This window comes from Nematolebias whitei, chromosome 6, assembly GCF_014905685.2.
Source record: "Nematolebias whitei isolate Nwh7 chromosome 6, NemWhi1, whole genome shotgun sequence".
NCBI classification, from domain to species: domain Eukaryota; kingdom Metazoa; phylum Chordata; class Actinopteri; order Cyprinodontiformes; family Rivulidae; genus Nematolebias; species Nematolebias whitei.
In genome coordinates, this window is record NC_056503.1 from 47,054,340 (window position 1) to 47,074,102 (window position 19,763).

Below are 19,763 nucleotides of genomic sequence, written 5' to 3' on the forward strand. Positions count from 1 at the left end.
TGACAACAACACAACGACACATGACAACGACACAACGACACATGACAACAACACAACGACACATGACAACAACACATCAACACATGACAACAACACAACAACACATGACAACAACACAACAACACAACGACACATGACAACAACACAACAACACATGACAACAACACAACGACACAACAACACAACGACACATGACAACAACACAACGACACATGACAACAACACAACAACACAACGACACATGACAACAACACAACAACACATGACAACAACACAACGACACATGACAACAACACAACGACACATGACAACAACACAACGACACATGACAACAACACATGACAACAACACATGACACAACACAACAACACATGACAAAACAACACATGACAACAACACAACAACACATGACAACAACACAACAAGACATGACATAACACATGACACAAAAACACAACAACACATGACAACACATGACAACAACACAACGACACATGACAACAACACAACAACACATGACAACAACACAACAACACACGACACAACGAGGCAGCATCCACAGAGAAATCTGAAACCTCACATGTTCTCAGTCTTCTGCGCGTCCCACTCCCGCCTCCACTGGCCCGTGGCGTTACGATGGCGTGCTAGCCTCTCCTCGTCGATCTGCTCGCGCTCCTTCTTCCAGCGCAGGTACTCCGCTCTCTCCCGGCCCGTCATCGACATGGTCATGTCCACAGAACCTTTCGGGCCCGGCCGTCGACTCTGCGCGGCCCGACAGCGTTAAATCGGAAACGTTTGAGCTTCGTCACGAGCTGAGGACTTACAGAACTTACGGTCCACTCTCTCTCTAACTCGGGTCCTGTCTTCACGTTGTCGAAGTCTAGCCCGCCCCAGTTTCGAACGTGTCTCCTGCTGCCCTCCTTTCGGTCGATATCCGGTGCCGGACCAGAACGTCTCGGATCATCCAGGAAATTGCGGATCGGTTTGTCTCCGTCCGCCTGAAATCAAAAAAGTAGAAATGAGACAGAAACTCAAATGCGGGCTGTTTAACTCCGATAAAGCCGTCAAGGATCTGTGGTTCCGATACCCGCTGTCCTCTCTCGTACTCGGCTATCCTCTCCATCTCCTCGTTCATCTTCTCGATGTTCTGACGCCTCTTCTCCTCCCACTCCTGTTCAGAAACAGCAGCAGAGACGCTTCAGGTCTTTTACAAAAGCAGTCTGATTAAAACACGGAAAATAAAAACTAAATCACGAGATTTAACAACAAAACTGGGTCATTTCTGAGACACTTCAACGATTTTACAACGGTCGCTGAGAAAGACTGCGTTGTTTTTGGCAGAATTTTGAGTTTAGTTTAACAAAAAAGGCAAAAAATGACAAAAGTTCTGGTCGAAACAACAGAAAAAGTCAGTCCAGTCCCCATTTTACAGACAGGGGCTCTACGTTTTATAAAATGGACCTGCAGGAAGTGTTGCATCAAATTCAATAAATAAATAGATTAGATAGAAAGTCCATCTCACTCTGTCCTCACTCTGTCCTCTCTAACTGCAGCCATGTTTGTCCTCTGTCTACTTCCTGGTAGCTTCATCTCCAACATGATAACTTATAAAGCGACACGGTTGTAAAATGAGGAGGTGCGGATGTTTCTGTGCTTGGTGGCTGACGACAGAATTCAGATGGAGCTAGTCCAAACGGACTTGATGAAAGGGCCCAGACCAGATGAGGAACGACGGCCTGGACTCGAACACAGCATTTCTGGACACCATGCCATCACTCATGTTGAAAACCATCTAGACCAGGGGTGCCCAATAAGTTGATCGCAAAGGTAATATGAGTAGGTGACATGGCATTTAAAAAAAATAGATGCAAGCCCATCATCCATACATGGCAGCCAATCTGAGACCTGATCTTTTCTGACACTAGGTCACCACACACGCGCATACAACCACACCAAAAGCTGGCAAGCTACCGAGTTGTCTAGTTAGCCTCCAGTTTATTTCTTCTAAACTCAAGTTTTCCTTCAGTTCAGTTTATTTAAATAGCGCCAAGTCACAACAGAAGTCATCTCAGGGCACTGAGCAGGAACACTCATATACTTAAAGAGTAAAAGAAAAGGTACAAAGAAATGGTATAATGAGTGGGAGAGCTGGACCAAGTAAGAAGCAAAAAACCTACCATTTCCATACGGAATGGGAGGACTTTTTCTTCACGATGTCATATTCAAAGAGTTTTTGCCTCATCTGCCGGTCTACCATTTGTTTTCGGAAGAAGGGAAATGTGGAGCGGCATTTCGGACTATTCAGAAAAACTACGACTCTGACTTCTTTCAGAAAAGTGAGCTGAGAAAGAAAAAAGGTGAAGGAACTAAAATCCCAGTTGTCAAGACAGCAGTCTTTTTCCTTACAGCTGAACACAAAAGCGAAGGTAGCTACCGAAGCATCGTTCCAGGTGAGTCACATAATAATTAATTAATTCCAGGACAGAGAGACAGTAAAAGACCTATCCGTTGAAGCAACTGACTCGTTGTTCTGAGACTTTAAAAACAAACCAGAAATATCTTCGACCAAAGCTCCAGGTATCAAGAAATACGGTTGCATGGCGCTGTGACGCCATGTCCAAGGAGTTGACCCAGAAAGTTGGAAGGACACCGCGGACTGCGAGTGTTTTTCATGGCTATTGGACGAGTCTGCAGACGTTGAGTGACACAGCAAATAAGTACACGTTTTGTATTTTTATAGTAGGTGGATCATTTTGGCTTGGTCATTTTATAAGTAGCTCGCATGCTGAAAAAGTGTGGGCACCCCGATCCACCATACCATTTTATTTATAGAGCAGTTTAAACAGCGACAAGACCAACCAAAGTGCTGTACAGACAGAAACAAACAGGTAGAGGTAACTCATTCCAAAGTCTTGGTCCTGCGACAGAGAAGGCCCCGTCACCTCTGTGCTTAAGACGAGTTCCTGGAACTGAGAGAAGCAACTGGTCCGCAGACCTGAGAGAACGCGGTGGGACATATGGCTGCAGCAGATCAGCGAGGTAGGAGGGGGCAGAGCTGTTCAGTGATGTAAAAACATACAGAAGGATTTTAAACTGGATTTGAAGGTGAACTGGTAACCAGTGCAGTGAGGCCAAAACTGGTGTAATGTGCTCTCTTTTGCCTGTACTGGTTAAAAATCGGGCTGCAGCATTCTGGACCAGTTGTAGTCATGCAATGGAGGTCTGACTGACACCAAACAGGAGCGAGTTGCAGTAATCGAGTCTGGATGTAATGAATGCACGCATCGCTGTCTCCAGGTTGTTTTTACGATCTAGACGGTGTAGAACCGAGGACGGTGGAAGCTGATCGTGGTGAGACTGGACGATGGAAAAAACGGTGCATAAAACAGACCCTTTAAGAACTTTTCACCCGAAACGTTTTCCCTCGTAGACCTGTAGGTGCAGGAACACGTCATTCTTTTGTTTATGTTTCCCAGAGAGTCTTGGCTGGAAATAAGCAGCTCTCAGCAGGGAAACAAATATTTTTAAGGCTGATTTTGTGCCGTGTGTTTCTCCTTTTGCAGTAAACAAACTTTACTCCAGCATCCCTCCTCACCTTGGACTTCCTGTCAGGTCCACCTGGTGTCCCTTCTCCTCCTCTTCCTCTCCTTCCTCCTCTGTGCCCCTGGCCTCCTGACTCCCCAGGCTCTCCTTCCCTGGGAGTCCTCGGCTCCCAGGTTCTCCTCTCTTGGCCACCACCCCTACCTCCTCCTACACCACTCCCACCTCCTCTCTGACCTCCCCTGCCCAGTCGCCCTGACCCAGTCCTCCTGGGGGTGTTGAGGTCTTCGCTCGGCCCTTTGGGTTCATCGTTTTCCTCCGAGGTCTTCCTGCCGCGAGGCGTGCCGGGACTCCAGTCGTTCACGACTCTCTTCTCCTGAAAGAAACAAACAAAAATAATAATTAAAAAAAGATTTGTAAATAAAATCTGCTTTCACATAATTATAAAACAGACTCGCAGCAAAAACTCTGCTCGTGTTATCATTCGCTCATTCGTTCTTCTTGAGACACGAGAAAACCTCTACAAGAAGCAGGTAAGTGGGCGGGGCTTTAATCACTACATCTCACCAGTGCTTCAAAAACGCAACATGGAGGCGCCAACAAACAGGATGAGTCCTTCGTCCATCATTATCGCCCATTTTTATGGCAAAGGAGAACAATGCAAGTCTGTGTCATGTTAGCAAAATATCTCATGAACCAGTGGACAGATTTGACAGAAGCTCTCAGAAAGTAATCATCTGGTTTAAGATGGTCGCCACAGCTAATTAACCTTAAACAGAAAGATGTCAGTGACACAGTCAGTTTTACAGACATGAAGTCTCCCCAACACAGTGTGAGCGTTAACAGATCACCTAACAGATCACCTAACAGATCACCTAACAGATCACCTAAATCTTTGGAAGGTGAGAGACACGTATTCCAGAAAGATCCTTATTAAACGGTGTTTAGTTGAGTGATTTGTTCAGCGTGAATTGATATAAAACTCAAACTCTGAGTAAAGTTTCCGAAGCAGAAAATGACCGACGTAACGAACAGAAGAGAAACGGAGCGCGCAGACCTGCATAAACGGATCACAGCACTGGCTCTGCAGGACGTGGACCTCCTGTGATACGTGGACTGAAGGTCATTCTGCACCAGCAGCTGCTCTTACAACATCATGTTAGTAGAACAGGTCCAATCATCTCAGAACGACCCGGTCAGAATCCACCAAATCAAATCTTCATGCAGCAGAAGCAGAGCTAACTGCTAAACACAATAACCAGAAACTCGTGACATAAACTCTCGGATGAACTCAGGCATGAAGAGGAATTACAGCAACACATCAAAGTCTTCCGGCAGCTGATGCATCTAAAACAAAGATAAAGCTGATAAACCGTCACTCAGCAGAAATAATGGTTACAAATGGTTTCCGCCTCGTTACTCCAGTTTCAATCTTGATGGATTTCTTGTTGCAAATGTATTTTAAATGTAAAACGATCTGTTCCTTTCATTTTTATCATCTATGCGGACGTGAAACTGGGTGATAATGTAACAGTTTGTTTGGTGGGAAGTGATTTCCCTTCCTTCCAGGAATGCTAACTTTTAATTTAAAATGCATTCATTGGCCGAAACGATTGACAATATCGCTCCTAAACGGACGTTCTGCACTAACGTTAGACCGTCTGTGCTGCTGACGCTCCCTCAGCACATTCCCGTGTTTTATCTGTGACTTTTAGGCTTTTTCTGTAAATAAAGTCAAGAAGTCTGAACACGGAGACCTGCTGCAGACGACTCGAGTGTTCGTGTCTCACCACTGCAGGTTTACAAACGTCGACCGCGGCGGCAAAGTTCTCCTTCTCAGACTTTCGCCGATCAGTCTCTGGCTCTTGGGGGCGGGGCTTCCGAGGAGTTGTCACAGCAATCCCCTCTTGCTCCGCCTTCTTCTTGTCTTCTTGTATTTCCTGTTGGGAGCGAAACAATAATCAATCGTCACACTTTCCCCAAAACAACTCTTAAAACGCTAATTTTTAAAAGGAAATGACAGCTGAGAAAAACAAAACAAAAACAAACTCAAACATTTACTATCAAGAAGATGATGTTTTTTTTTTATTCCACATCCATTTTAAAAGACTTTAGAACAAACTAAGAGGAATCTGCTTTAGATGTTACACACATATCTACAGATCTATCGCAGTAAAAACCAAAAGCAATAGTAAAAGGTATTCATCACAAACTATAAAACCACTAACCGCTAACAGGTTTATCCCAAACTACATCATGCGGAGCCGTTTGAAACAGCTCACGCCAGTTGTTTTCCAGATGTATCAAACAGTCATTCTAAACTGCAGGTACGTACCTAATACCAAAGTTCCTGCTCAATAATCCAGGTATAAAATCCAACAATGCTCAGTCAGGTCATCTGCATGATTTATTTCGTTGCTGAGACATTTCATCCTTCATCCAAAGGACTTCTTCAATCCGAGAAGCCACTAAACAAACTGATTCCCACTAACAGAATACTCCATAGTGGAAAAAAAAACAGTCTCAGTGGAACTGATGATGGAGAGGGTGGATCCCAGATGCCATCTTAGCATCAGCAAACTGTTTTTTCCCAGTATGAAGTATGCTGTTAGTGGGAATCAGTTTTGTTTGGTGGCTTCTCGGATTGAAGAAGTCCTTTGGATGAAGGACAAAACGTCTCAGCAAAACAAGAAACAGTCCAGCTGACTTGATTGGACATTGTTGTACGTACCTAAAGTTTGGCAGAATCCACCAATATTCCTGTGGAAGCTTGAGTCACGTGACTAAACTACATTAGTCTGAATCGGACAAGAGTAAAATCTCTGAGGTAGAAATAAAAAAGTGCATCTGCTGCTAAACACCAAATAAAAAAAAATAAAAGAGTAAAGCTTGTTATGAATAAATTAAGAATTAGAGGTAAGAAGGGCGGTGGGAGAGCAATGAAGTCAGAGTTCGGCTCTCAAACGCATTTTTTTCTGCAACCTCTGCAAGAGTTTACCGGCAAATTTATTTTTTCCCACTAAGATTGTTTTAAAAACGTCCTTTAATTTACAAATCTGAGCATAAAAAAATGAGCAGCACAAGAAAATGATCAGACGTCTCCATCCCGAACGGCTCGTCCGTGTTTGACGTCTTTTCAGTCAACTCAAACGCGGCTGGCAGCCCGATACAGATTTAGCTTAAAAGTTTTAACTTTAAGGACATTTAACCGTCAATACAAGAAAAGACGTTTTAGTAAATTCAGTTTCCATCTTTCTTTTTTGACTCTTCATCAGGATTTTGCAATGTGTTTTTAATGCTAAGAGATAAAATGAGTATCGTCATCCATGTTTTTTCTTTTTTTTGTTCCTAATTTAAAAGGAAGCTGTGCTTTTATTGTTGTGATCGTCTTTTCCTGAACACACCCAGATCTGGAGCAGGTTCAATTTCAGGCAAAAGCTGCACATTCTGATCCTTTCTGTAAAGATCTGAACTAATTCTGAGACACTAAAACTTTTAACTTATGTTTGCTATTTTGTGTTTCTTTGTAGAGCCCTGGTTAACCATTCTTGTGTGAGAACATTTAGATTTTATGAAATAAAATCAGTCGCCAAACACAAAAATCACTCATAAACTCCTGGGGTCTGAGTTGATACGAAGACACGTGAGGCACATGTTTTACACACCTGGTGCCTCTTGACCAAAGCTTCATTCTTCTTCCTCAGAGCTTCGATTCGTTTGTCTAGCTCTGCATCCTTCTCCTCCTTGGTCTTCAGATCCACCGTTGAAGACTGAAACAGAGAGGAAGAACTGTGTGAGGACTCCAAATGACAAACTGACATTAAACAAAACCGGGAACTTTTCTATAAATCTCTGGTTTGATGGACTGTTTCTGGAGAGGAAGTTTTTTTTGGGATGGAAAAGCAACTATTTTAATTTTGAACAGTAAAATAAAACACATCAAAAGACTCAACGCAACTGAATTTGTCACTATTTTGAACAACTTCACAACAATTTTTAAAATTATTATTATTTCTACTTACCATAGCTGCTTTTCGCTAGTCTCCAAATCAAGCTGTGGACCACTTGATCTTTCTGTAATAAAGACAAAAACATGATGTTGTACAGCAAATTTAGGTAATTTACAAAAGACTTTACGCTGTTTTCTTTCAGCTAAAATCATTATTTGTCCCGACAGTTCACGCTCGGGTGTAAAAATGAAAAAAGTTAATAAAAACTCAACATTTTGGGGCTGTAAAAATAGGACTGACTTATATTGTCTGGTATAGCTACTGTACAACTGAAAATCCTAAACAGAAAAGTTTAAAAGGACTTGACAAAAGCAAATAAGAATTACGAAGAAAGAAATAAGAGCTGCACAATTTTTTTTTTGCTCAAATCAATAATTAACGCGTCTTTAACAATTCGTAAGCAAAACATGTTCTTGGATGTTAAGTACCACATGTGTTTATGTAGAGTAACAGCCAAAGCATCTGAAAACAAGCTAAACTAATCCAACATATTTGTTTACCTACAGTGACGAGTCCGACGATGGGACTCAAGCCCCCACTTGTTTTCAGCCAAGTGCTTTGTTTACATTGACAGTGGACCCGCATTTTAGCAACAAAACTGGAGTAAACTCTTCCAAACAGCCCCATTTCATATCAGGATAATTTTTAGGTATAATTTCACATTTTACAATGAATCCTGTGTAAAAATATTAAATATATTTTGACTTTACAGCAAGCATTGTTTGCTACAACACAAAAACTGCTAATTTTTGTGAATTATACTGATTTATCCTTTGACATAAACTGTAGGTTAATCCCTAAATCATGTAATAACTGTGACATTTATCAGGAGGAAACAATATTTGAAGGTTTTAGTAGATTATGTGTACAGCATTTGGGTCTTGTGGGTGTTTAAAGTGCCTAAATAAAGCTGGTATGAACTACAGGTGAGTTTACAGGTGTGTTTCTAAAGCTTCTGTAAGCGTCTTAGAGAAGCACACGGGATGAAATAACCTATACAGCGACTGACTGACAGTAAAACTGTTTTATCCGAGCTAATTCCAGCTGCAATGTTTTATTCGACTGTCTGGAGTGATGCTAGCACCCTGAGCCATATCTGTCTGAGCTGACACAACACGCCGACCACCACCAACGAAACAAACACACATAAATAAGCCCGTAAACTCGCTGTAAAGACAACAAAGAAGACGTTTAATTGTTTAAATGGCACCCCGGGTTCAGCTTACCTTTGGAACGAGCAAGAACTGTGTTTTGACTCGTCGCTTCGTTGCCAGTTTCTGCTCCTCAGCCCGTCTTCATGACGGCTAGGCTAGGCTAGCTGTTAGCTTCGGCTAACTTCCTGCCAAGTCCGCTCCGCAGATTTAAAGCGACAGCGCAGGTTCTGTTTGAGCTCAGCGTTCACGTTTGGTTCCGGATACAGTCAGAAATGTATAAAGACGTCAGGTTAAAGGGTAAACGACTGAAAAATTTACAATCGAAACTGAAAGCTTCTCGTGGCTTGGAGACGATGTGACGTACAAAATATCCGCTAGAGGGCGAGAGAGGACAGTCACCAAACTTTACCGGAAACCGGAAGTTAGCTCCCAAAACTCTTAAAGGTATATACACATTAAAAGAGTTTCTGTTTAACTTACAGCTGTAGTAGCTGAGACATATTATAACAGATTGCACAATATTTTTCTATTTTTTGATTTATGTATTATTTTCTGACAGCATGGACAAGACTGAAGAAGAGAGTCCAGGCAGGATGGAGTGGATGGAGGAAAGTTTCAAGAGTGATTTGTGACAAAGTGGCAGCAAAGGTCAAAGGAAAAGTTTACAAGACAGTGGTGAGACCAGCTATGTTGTATGGTCTGGAGACAGAGACATGGACAAAAGGACAGGAGACAGAACTGGAAGTGGCAGAAATGAAGATGTTGAGGTTCTCCTTAGGAGAGACAAGGATGGAGAAGATTAGGAATTAGATCATCAGAGGTACAGCACAGGTTGAACAACTGGGTGATAAAGTTAGAGAGGACACACTGAGATGGTTTGGACATGTCCAGAGGAGGGACAGTGGGTATATTTGTAGAAGGATGTTAGAAATGCAGCTGCCAGGAAAAAGACAAGGAGGAGATATGTGGATGCAGTTAGAGAGGACACAGTTGGAGTGAGGACAGAGGATGAAGTGAGATGGAGGAGGACTCACTGTGGAGACCCTGAAGAGCAGGGGTGGGCAATTATTTTTTCCATGGGGCCACATGAGAAACAGCAAATATTGTGGAGGGCTGGCACAAATGACTTTTTCATTCAACCTTTATTTAGACAGGTAAATCCCATTGAGCCTCGAGGACTCATTTACAAGAGAGACCTGATTTCAACTTAACTCAATACTGCATAATAATAGTATTTCATTATTAAAAGCAGTACATAGCACTGTTTTAACAAGCTGGTAAGAGTATTTGTTATGATTAAGCAACAAAAAAGTGAGGTTTCCTTACAAAAAATATCATTTATTCAATTAAATTTCCCAGTACAATGGTAAACTGTTAACATTTTTACCATTTGTGACGTTATATTAATGATCATTTTCAGTCACATTCACCCCAAAACTCATTTTGAGTTTTATAAACTGCTGGAAAAAGTTCTTAGCTTTGTAAATATATCACAATATTGTCTTTGTACTCCAAATATTATGAAACATCATATAATAGTGATCGTCACTGAACTGTGATTTCGAGTCCCGGTTCTTTACGTGCCTACATTTGTAGTCTAAACATCTCATTTGGTGTTTTTCAGTTCTTTTTTCTTGTTTAGTGAGAGAAGTCTAGTCTCTGTTGGGCTTTAACAGAAATGTTAAAGTCAGGTTGAAGGTCTGAGGTGGAGATGTGAAGCAAAGCTCACATCATTATTGAGAGAGGATCTATCTCTGGATTTGGTTAACTTCATTTGTTTACATATGTATTTTGTAATTCCCCTTACGGGGGCCGGTCAGAGTCAACCAAAGGGCCGCATGTGGCCCTGGGGCCGTACAACGCCCAGGTCTGCTGAAGAGGGAACAACTGAACGAAGAGGATGGACAAGACAGACAATAACTGAAAACATCCCATTTTTATTAATTTACAGAATACCTATGAAACATAATGTAAGTTTTTATTTTTGAAGTGCTGGCTCATAATTGTAAGATTTAATGACAATGGACTCCTTTACTGAGTTTGCCTTTTTATACTAATATTTATGGTTTCTGGCAGTAACTCGCTTCAACTCTATTGGGCTCTTCAAGGCCTCAGTGGTTTTTCCATATAACTTGTGTGCCGCCTCGATGTAGGGGATCTTTGTGTCACAGCAGCTCAAACTCATGTCACTTTGTTTTCTATCCAAGGTAAAACCAACACTGCAACTGGCAAATAAGTGAGACAAAGTCACAAAAACACTCCCCGTCCTCTGCCACAGTTTCCAAAAATGCTGTGGCCACATTCCCTCCAGCAGTTGGAGCCTATAATTTGAATCTATTTTTTTCTAGCTCTCTGAAATCTGGAAGTACTAAGAATGGAGACACTCTGAAGCTGTGCCGAGTCGACCCGAGTAGGGCCGAGTCGAGCCCATGGAAAAGACCATAAGGACGCCCACGGTGCTGCACGTAACTCCTCACACTGGAGCTGGACTTTCTCTCAGTCAGTGGGATGTGCACCTACAACTTACCTTCTGAAGCCAATTCAAGATGGCTGTCGCAACCAGTTAAGACAAAAATGGCTCTAATTCAGTCAGTTTTACAGATAACGTGCAAGACATTGGTGTAGTAACTGAGAGTCATTCACAACAAAGTGCAACTCACCGTGCAAGATATTTGCTTAAAACTTTGGCTTTAGCTGTTAGAGTCAACCCTGATGGTCTGTTATCAAAATATTATATGAACTTCAGGATTGTGATGAACCTTCAGATGCACTGGTCTTCTTTGAGAGTGAGTCCAGTCATTCCCAACACAGTCTGAGCTTAACATTTCATCAACTTGCACATTTTTTAGTCCTGCTGCTGCTCAATAATCCAGGTAGATAATCTAACGAGGTTAAATCAGGTCCTCTGGACAGATTATTCTTCAGAATTCGTCCAGAGGACCTGACTTAAGCTTGTTGGATTTTTTTTTTTTAGTTTGTCCAAACAGCTAAAACTCTGCCACGAAGAGTGGTTGGCGATATACATTTCTTTAAGGAACGCCAGGCTGTGAATTATGAACCTGTTTAGTATCTAATATGGATGATAATCTGTTTTATCCTCACGCTTTTAAACCAAATGCAACATTTCAACCTACTCAGCCACGCTCACTCGCTCGACGATGGCCTGTCCTGTGACCCAGTTTCAGCGGACGCAGTCAGAACATACAGCGACTCTGTTGTCGGGCAGAACACTGAGCAATGACCACGCACGACTTGCTGATCACCTGATAAGATCTTGAAACCAGAGCCAAAGTTTCTGTGCCGTCGCATGACAAATGCAAACACAGGGGAGACCCACTGCTGAAGCAAAGGTGGAGACAGGTGAGGGGAGATGACAGACAGCAGCGCTGATTACAACGATAAGACGGGTCTCATGTCACAAACAGGTCTCCTAACAAAAACACAATGAAATCCAACACCTATCATAACCCGGTCCGATGGGACTCGAGCATCACTGTGAACCCACAACGTGCAGCAAGATACATTAAACAAGTACATTACATAATATTTAATCTGCGGGTCTTGAAGAAACTGAATATATATATATATATATATATATATATATATATATATATATATATATATATATAATTTTTAATCTGCAGGCACTTAATGAACCAAGAAAAGTAGAGCTGTCCTTGAAGGAATGCATGTCACCTGCAACATTTTGTAACACCTGCAAAATACCGTTCCAAACACCTGGAAAACAGCTTTTGCTCTACCTCTGCTGAAGAGAGGTGACCCCACCATAATGAACAATTATCTACCAATCTCTAAACTCTGCATTATTGCTAGGGTTTTATAAAAGCTGATAAACTCCTAAGTCAAGAAGTATTTGAATTCTTTTAACATCTTACCTCCCCATCAATCTGGTTTCAGGAAACGACACAGCACGACTGCTTCACTGAAGGTTCTTAATGATGTTGTTGAAGCACTGGATGCTAAGGATTATTGTGCTGCACTTTTCTTAGACCTGTCTAAAACTTTTGACACTGTGGATCATAACATCTTGTGTCATAAGCTCTCAGAAATTGGTTTCTCAGATCACACTATTGGCTGGTTCTCTAATTATCTCTCAGAGCTGAGGCAATGAGTTCAGTGTTTATTCCAGTTATCTGTTAACAATGGTGTACCACAAGGTTCAGTCTTAGGAGCCACCATCTTTACAATCTACATAAGTAATGTAGGTCAGATCATTCCTGATGCATCCATACATTTCTACGCTGATGATACAGTTGTCTATTGTCGAGCTAACACATTTGCTTAGGTACTCCAGCTTTTACAGTCCACTTTCAACATCATCCAGTCAGATTTATTCCGTCTCAAACTTGTGCTAAATGCTAATAAAACCAAAGGGATGTTGTTTTCAAACAAGAAGTTGGTACCAGCAGTCCTTCTTTCTATTTTATCTTTGATTGGTGTCCCTGTTGAGTTTGTTGATTTTTATAAATATTTGGGTATCTTGGTCAATTTGCATCTCTCTTTTGAGCCTCATGTCGAAAACTTGGTAAATAAATTGAATGTAAAACTGGGTTTCTTTTTTCAAAACAGGTCCTGTCTAACTCTAAACGCTAGGGATCGCCTTGTAACTACTACTTTCCTTCCCTCTATTGACTACAGTGACATTATTTACATGATTGCCCCTACAAGCACCCTGCAGATGTTGGATGCTCTCTATCAGGGTGCACTAAGATTCATAACTGGCTGTGAGTATCGTACACTGCATCCTGTATTCACTGGTTAACTGGACATCATTAACTGAACATAGACTCTCATAAGGGATTTTTTTTGTACATTTTTATCTTTAAATTGGTCTGCTATCTTCATACATCTCCTCCTACATGTCTCTGCGTGAGTGCAGCTACAGCGTGCGCTCTCAGGACATCATTACCTGCAGTGTTCCCTCAGTGAGGACTGAACTAGGCAAAAGGACCTTCTCCTTCTCCGCTCCTGTTTCCTGGATTATCTTGCAAAAAGACGTGAAGCTCTCGACCTTGACCTCTCTAAGTGGCTTCAAACATCTGTTAAGTTCATGGCAAAAACCAATGCAGACATGTTCCTGTTTTTAGTTTGCTACACCATCTTACAACCTAGCTGTTTTTTTTTTGTTTTGTTACACTTTCTTTAAAATACCATTTTATTTTCACTTGTCAAAAAAAAAATCTCAATTTGTTCGCATCCGTCATGATTGCCTATTGTTGTCTTTGTTGTCCACTGTTGTCATCACTCGTTAAAATCAGGTCTCTCTTGTAAATGAGTCCTCGAGGCTCAATGGGATTAACCTGTAGAAATAAAGATTGAATGAATAGACTGGGAACAGGTGACTGAGTCAACAAGTCACTAAACCCCCAACAAACTAATCTTCAATCACAAAAGTCTTTAAGTAAGTAAAGTTTATTTATAGAGCGCTTTTCACAGACATAACGCGCTGTACAATAAGAATCAATGCTAAAATATACAAAGAATAAAACAAGCTTGAGAAGCACAATAAAATCACGACAAGGTGTTTTCAGTTGCATTGTCTTTATGTCCTTATTTTTTATCAGTTTGTGCTGTTCATCCACAGATTTTCATTTTTAGTTTGGCGTCAGCATCTAAAAAATTTGACAGTCCCTGATTCAGTTCTCAGATTCGGTAAAAAGATTTCCAGACAGCTCGTTAGTGCCGTGGTGAGCGTCCTCGCCTTTCTCGCAGGAGAGCAGGGTCAATTCCTCAGCAGGAAGTTACATCAGCAGGGCGGCACAGTGGAGCAGAGGTTAGAGCTGTCAACTCTCAGTGAGACGGTTACAGGATCACTTCCTGGGCTTAGTAAAAAGTGCATGTTCCTGTGCACAAGTGGGTTTCCTCCCAGACCAAAACCACGTGTTCCAGGCCAATCGATAACTCTAATTTGCCCCTTGTGAGTTGTTGTCCACTAGGCCTGTCACGATAACAAATTTTGCTCGGCGATTAATTCTCTCAGAAATGATTGCGATAAACGATAATATTGTTTGAAATTTGACAATAATTAGTAAATGTCAAATTTAAGAAGAAATGTTAATTTTTGTGTGTAGTACCTTTTTGGACCACTAGATGGAAGTATAAGACAGTTTGAACTGAAGGATGGATAGTGAGGGAGTGAGCAGTGTGTCTCTTTAAGACTGACATGGGCTGTTTCTCTCCTTTTATTTTTTTTTGGTTCTCAAAATGGCGGACGCTCGGTTCGGTTTGAGCTCTTTAGCAGGGTTAGCATAGCATTTTTCACACAAAGTTTTAATAGAAAATCAGTAAACAAGAGCTTCGTTTTGCAGAGAGAAACAACTTTTTAGACGAAGGCACGGGTTTCAACCGAGAATTTTGGAGCTTTAACAAGACCGATGTGTTTTCCCGAGGTCGGCCTGTTAGCCTAGCTCGTAGCTTAGCTTCTCAGCTTAGCCGCTTTTAACGAGCCAAAAACACGATTTGGATGGATTTTAAAGAGAAAGAGAAAGAGAGGGGTCAGTGAAGAGCACCCGAGTTGAGCTTTTTGTCATCCAGTGTCTTCAGAAGAAAGGGAGAGACACGAAGAAGCGATAAAGCCGATAAATGAAAACGAGGTCGATAATTTTCATTTATCATGCAATTAATTGATTTATTGTTTATTGCGACAGGCTTATTGCCCACTGAGTCTCTTTGTGTCCCTGTGTTGGACTGGAGACCTGTCCAAGGTGTCCCCTGTCTCTCACACACTGACTGCTGGAGACAGGAACCAGCAGCCTGCGGCCTGGAAAGGACCAGCAGCTGAAGAAAATAATGGATGTCTTTCCAGACAGGTAAGTCTGAATAGTTGTGTCTCGCTTAACAAATAATCTGATAATCCCCAAAAACAAACTTTACAAAAGCTTTAATCTCTCCGACTCCTGATTTATTAATTGGAAGTCTGAAGTCGCCAGGTGATACGGGTCAGAGGTCACACCTGCACGCTGGATTAATCACGGTTTAATTATCTCGGAGCTGCTTTGGAACGTGGATCCTCTTTCGGTCTGAGCCTGGATACAGTCGGCGGTGGGGGTGGACCCGACGATGAGCTCATTGTTGTCAGAGCCAAACATCAGCCTCCCTGGAGACGACACCAGAACCCTTGAGTCTCGGATCACGGAGCGAGGAAAGTGATGACGGTTTCTCTACCAGCCGACACTCGGGGGGTTAAACACTTGTATATAAGTGAGTGCACGCTCCCTGTCACTGGGCAGATGTTCCAGCTGGTGACGCGACTCACTAAAGGTTCAGTCATTAACTTTCTCTGAGAAACACAAATGATTCTCCTCTGAGCTGGAAAGATCTGCCTCTGTGAAGCGTGTCGGACTTTTAGCAAACACTGACACACTGAGTTGTCCGATATGGTCCCAGACAGAAAATATTGATGAATATTTCATGTCCTTCACTTTTACAGGTTAGGCTCATTGAGACACGTCTCATCTGTAAAGGAGTCAAATCATGGGTCAGGGCCACTTTAGGGGCCCATCAGACCTTAGCAGGAGTGAGCGGCCCTTTGGCCCCACACCTACAGAGCCCTGTAAAAGTATTCACCGCTTGAAGTTTTCCACATTTTGTGCCATCAACACAAACCTCAAAGTGTTTTTCTGGGTTTTATGAGTCAGACTGACACAGAGTTGTGCATAATTGTGCTGTGGAAGGAGAATATTTCATGGATTTCAAAGTTTTTTTACTAATAAAAAAAAATGTGTGTGTTTATTTTCAGCCTCCTTCACTCTGATACCTCAAACTAAAACCCAGAAGACACCTGATTATGGGGTGCCGTTTGTAAAGTTACACAGTCAAAAAATTAATAGCAATATTTTGATTTATTTATCATTTAATAAGAAAAAATGTTTTTTTTTTCAAAGTCCTATTTTCACCATGTTATTCATACATTTATAAATGTCATAGTTCCGAACTAAATATTTAATTTACAAGCTAAATATTTAGTTCACAAATTAAATACTTCCATATTCAGTTAGTAAACTAAATATTTAAGTGTAAATTAAATATTTAATTTCCAAGCTAAATATTTATTTTCAAAATTAAACATTTCATTTCCAAACTAAATATTTATTGTCCAAACTAAATATTTAATTTCCAAACTAAACATTTAATTTCTTAACTAAATATTTAATTCTGATCTAAATATTTAACTTACAAGCTAAATATTTAGATCAGAGCTAAATATTTAGTTAGCAAATTAAATATTTGTTTTGGAAATTAAATATTTAGCTTGGAAATTAAATATTTAATTTACACCTAAATATTTAGTTTACTAACTAAACATTTAACTTGCAAGTTTAGTTTTTAGTTTGTAAACTAAATATTTAGCTTGTAAATTAAATATTTAGATGGGAATTATGACATTTATAAATGTATGACTAACATGGTGAAAATATGACTTTGAAAAAAAAAATCTTTTCTATCTAAACAAAAATATTGCTGTTAATTTTTGACAGTGTAACTTTACAAACGGCACCCAATACCTGATTGGTTAAAAAAAAATTTTTTTTAAAGAGTACTTCTCTGCATAATGTGCACAGTAAAACCTCAGCTGTTCTTTAAGAACCTCAGAGGTTTGTTCAGTGCATAAGGGAATAAACAGCATCATGAAGACCAAGGAGCAATGGATAAACAGGTTTACACATTTAAAACAGGTTATTGGAAAATATTCCAAACTTTAATCATCCGACAAAGCCTCCGTTCACTCCATCATCTGAAGATGGAAAGAGTACAGCACAACTGCAAACCTACCAAAACATGGCCGTCCCCCTAACCTGATAGAAGACAAGGGGAGCGTTAATCTGAGAAACAGCCGAGAAGCCCAAGTGTCACTGTTTACTGAGGACTGAACCCAAGAATTCAGACTGACACGAGGAACATGAATCCACACTTCAGATTTATTTAACAAGAAAAAATGTACACGAACAACTCCAGGAGAACAGGACATGAAGAATGCACAAGGCTTGACTGAGGAAGGAGTGAAAACTAAATAACTACCATATTTTATGGCCTATCAGTCACATTTTCTGCATAATTTACATGCCCTGCGACTTATAGGCTGAAGCGACATATTTATGGATTTTTTTCCCATATTTATAAACCAACTTTTGGCTGAGATATGACTGTTTTCATTCATTCTGACTGAAAATAATAATAACTGAGCAGTACCATTTTCAGCCACTAGATAGCAGCAGAGTAGTAATAGCAGTTTGGCATGCTGTTGTGTCATTTAATAGGTAAACATGGACAAATTCAAAAAAGTTAAAGAACTTTATTTATTATACTTTATTGTTTTTGTCTTGAACTTTTTTGAATTGACCATGTCCTGGATGAGTGAGAATCTTCACCAGCTATTAATGACACAATCGGCTTGCCATAGTCTGCCACCTTCATTCTGCTCGCTGCTTGGAACCGTCAAACCAGCTGCACCGCCCCGACGAAATGCAGCTAATTTGACCTTTAAAGTGCATTTATTAAGTAAAATTCAACTGAGACACACCTTTACTATAATTTCGATCAAACAAATAATTGTTTTTAAGTGTTAATCTTGTTAAAGTCTTCCCAGGCACGCTCCCACGGCTGCTAATTGGCAGCCCATCGAATCCACAATTATTAGTGACCTTTATGGAAGAGCAAACACAAAGCACTAAATCACCCTGAACACACTATCCTAACTGTGAAGCACGGTGGTGGCAGCATCATGATGTGTTGATGCTTTCCTTCAGCAGAGACAGGAAGCTTGGAGTTGATGGATGAAGGTAAAAACAGGAAAGAAGACCTGTTAGAGGTTCCTCGTGCTACATCTTTTATTTGTAAAAACGTTGGAAAACCTTGAATCATTTTCCTTCCGCTGCTTTGTGCTGCTCTCAGAAAACATTTTAAAGGCATATGTTGATCAAACAAATTAAACTTTCTGTAAATGGTTAATGAGGCTTGTGTCTTTCTCTGTTTCTGTCTGAATAACTGAATGAATTGTAACTTTTTAGTCACAAAAAGTTTGATGCAAAAACAGAAACCTTTAATTTTGCCTTCAAACGATGCATACGACGTTCAGTTTGTTTTAGTCTCTACAAATCAGAGAGATAATTAAAAATAATTCAGTCAGATTTTGATATTCCTACATTTTTCAGCTCATTTTATATGTGACATTAATTAAAGTACAAAGTTATGTGAAGAGATCATTCCTCCTGGCTGTGTTCGACCCGACTCATCCCGACGGGACAGGTTGGCCTACGCTTATGAACAAACCAGCAAGTCTAACTGTCTGCCTCAGTTTGGGTAAAAATAGATGAGCTGGGCGGCACGGTGGTTCAGTAAGTAGAGCAGCCGCCTCACAGCAACATGCATGTTAGACTGATTGGTAACTCTAAATTGTCCCTAGGTGTGAGAGAGAGAGAGAATGGTTGTTTGTCTCGTTTGTCTCTATGTGTCCCTGTGATGGACTGGAGACCTGTCCAGGGTGTCCTCCGTCTCTCACACAGTGATTGCTGGACATGGACACCAGTGACGCCCCTGTGACCAGAAAAGGAAAAAGCAGGTAAAATAATGGATGGATGGATGGATGGATGGACAGATGATGGATGGATGATGGATGGATGGACAGATGATGGATTATGAAAAATGAATAATTGTTGATGGATGGATGATGGTTGGATGATGTGGATGGATGAATGAAGGATGAATGATGGATGGATGATAGATGGACAGATGATGGATGGATGATGGTTGATGGATGATGGATGGATGAATGATGATGGATGAATAATTGTTGATGGATGATGGTTGGATGATGGTTGATTGATGGATGGACAGATGATGGATGAATGGTTGATGAAGGATGAATAATTGTTGATAGATGGATGATGGTTGATGGATGGATGGACAGATGATGGATGGATGGATGATGGATAGATGCTGACTGATGGATGGATGGACAGATGATGGATGAATGGATGATGGACAGATGATGGATGGTTGATGGACAGATGATGGATGGATGGATGATGGATAGATGCTG

At 40.9% G+C, this 19,763-nt stretch overlaps 1 protein-coding gene across 1 annotated transcript in view; it reads right to left on the bottom strand.

Moving 5' to 3' along the window:
- ccdc9 (coiled-coil domain containing 9) overlaps positions 1-9,084 on the bottom strand; it is a 34,790-nt gene extending 25,706 nt beyond the window's left edge. The window contains exons 1-8 of the mRNA XM_037678354.1: positions 8,777-9,084; positions 7,563-7,614; positions 7,206-7,310; positions 5,331-5,480; positions 3,596-3,916; positions 1,088-1,171; positions 834-998; positions 581-762 (exon numbers count right to left, since the gene is read on the bottom strand). Coding sequence (XP_037534282.1) covers positions 581-762; positions 834-998; positions 1,088-1,171; positions 3,596-3,916; positions 5,331-5,480; positions 7,206-7,310; positions 7,563-7,565 — 1,010 coding nt within the window. The 5' untranslated portion in view covers positions 7,566-7,614; positions 8,777-9,084. The remainder of the gene's footprint in view (positions 1-580; positions 763-833; positions 999-1,087; positions 1,172-3,595; positions 3,917-5,330; positions 5,481-7,205; positions 7,311-7,562; positions 7,615-8,776) is intronic.
- Between the last annotated feature and the right edge of the window lie 10,679 nt (positions 9,085-19,763).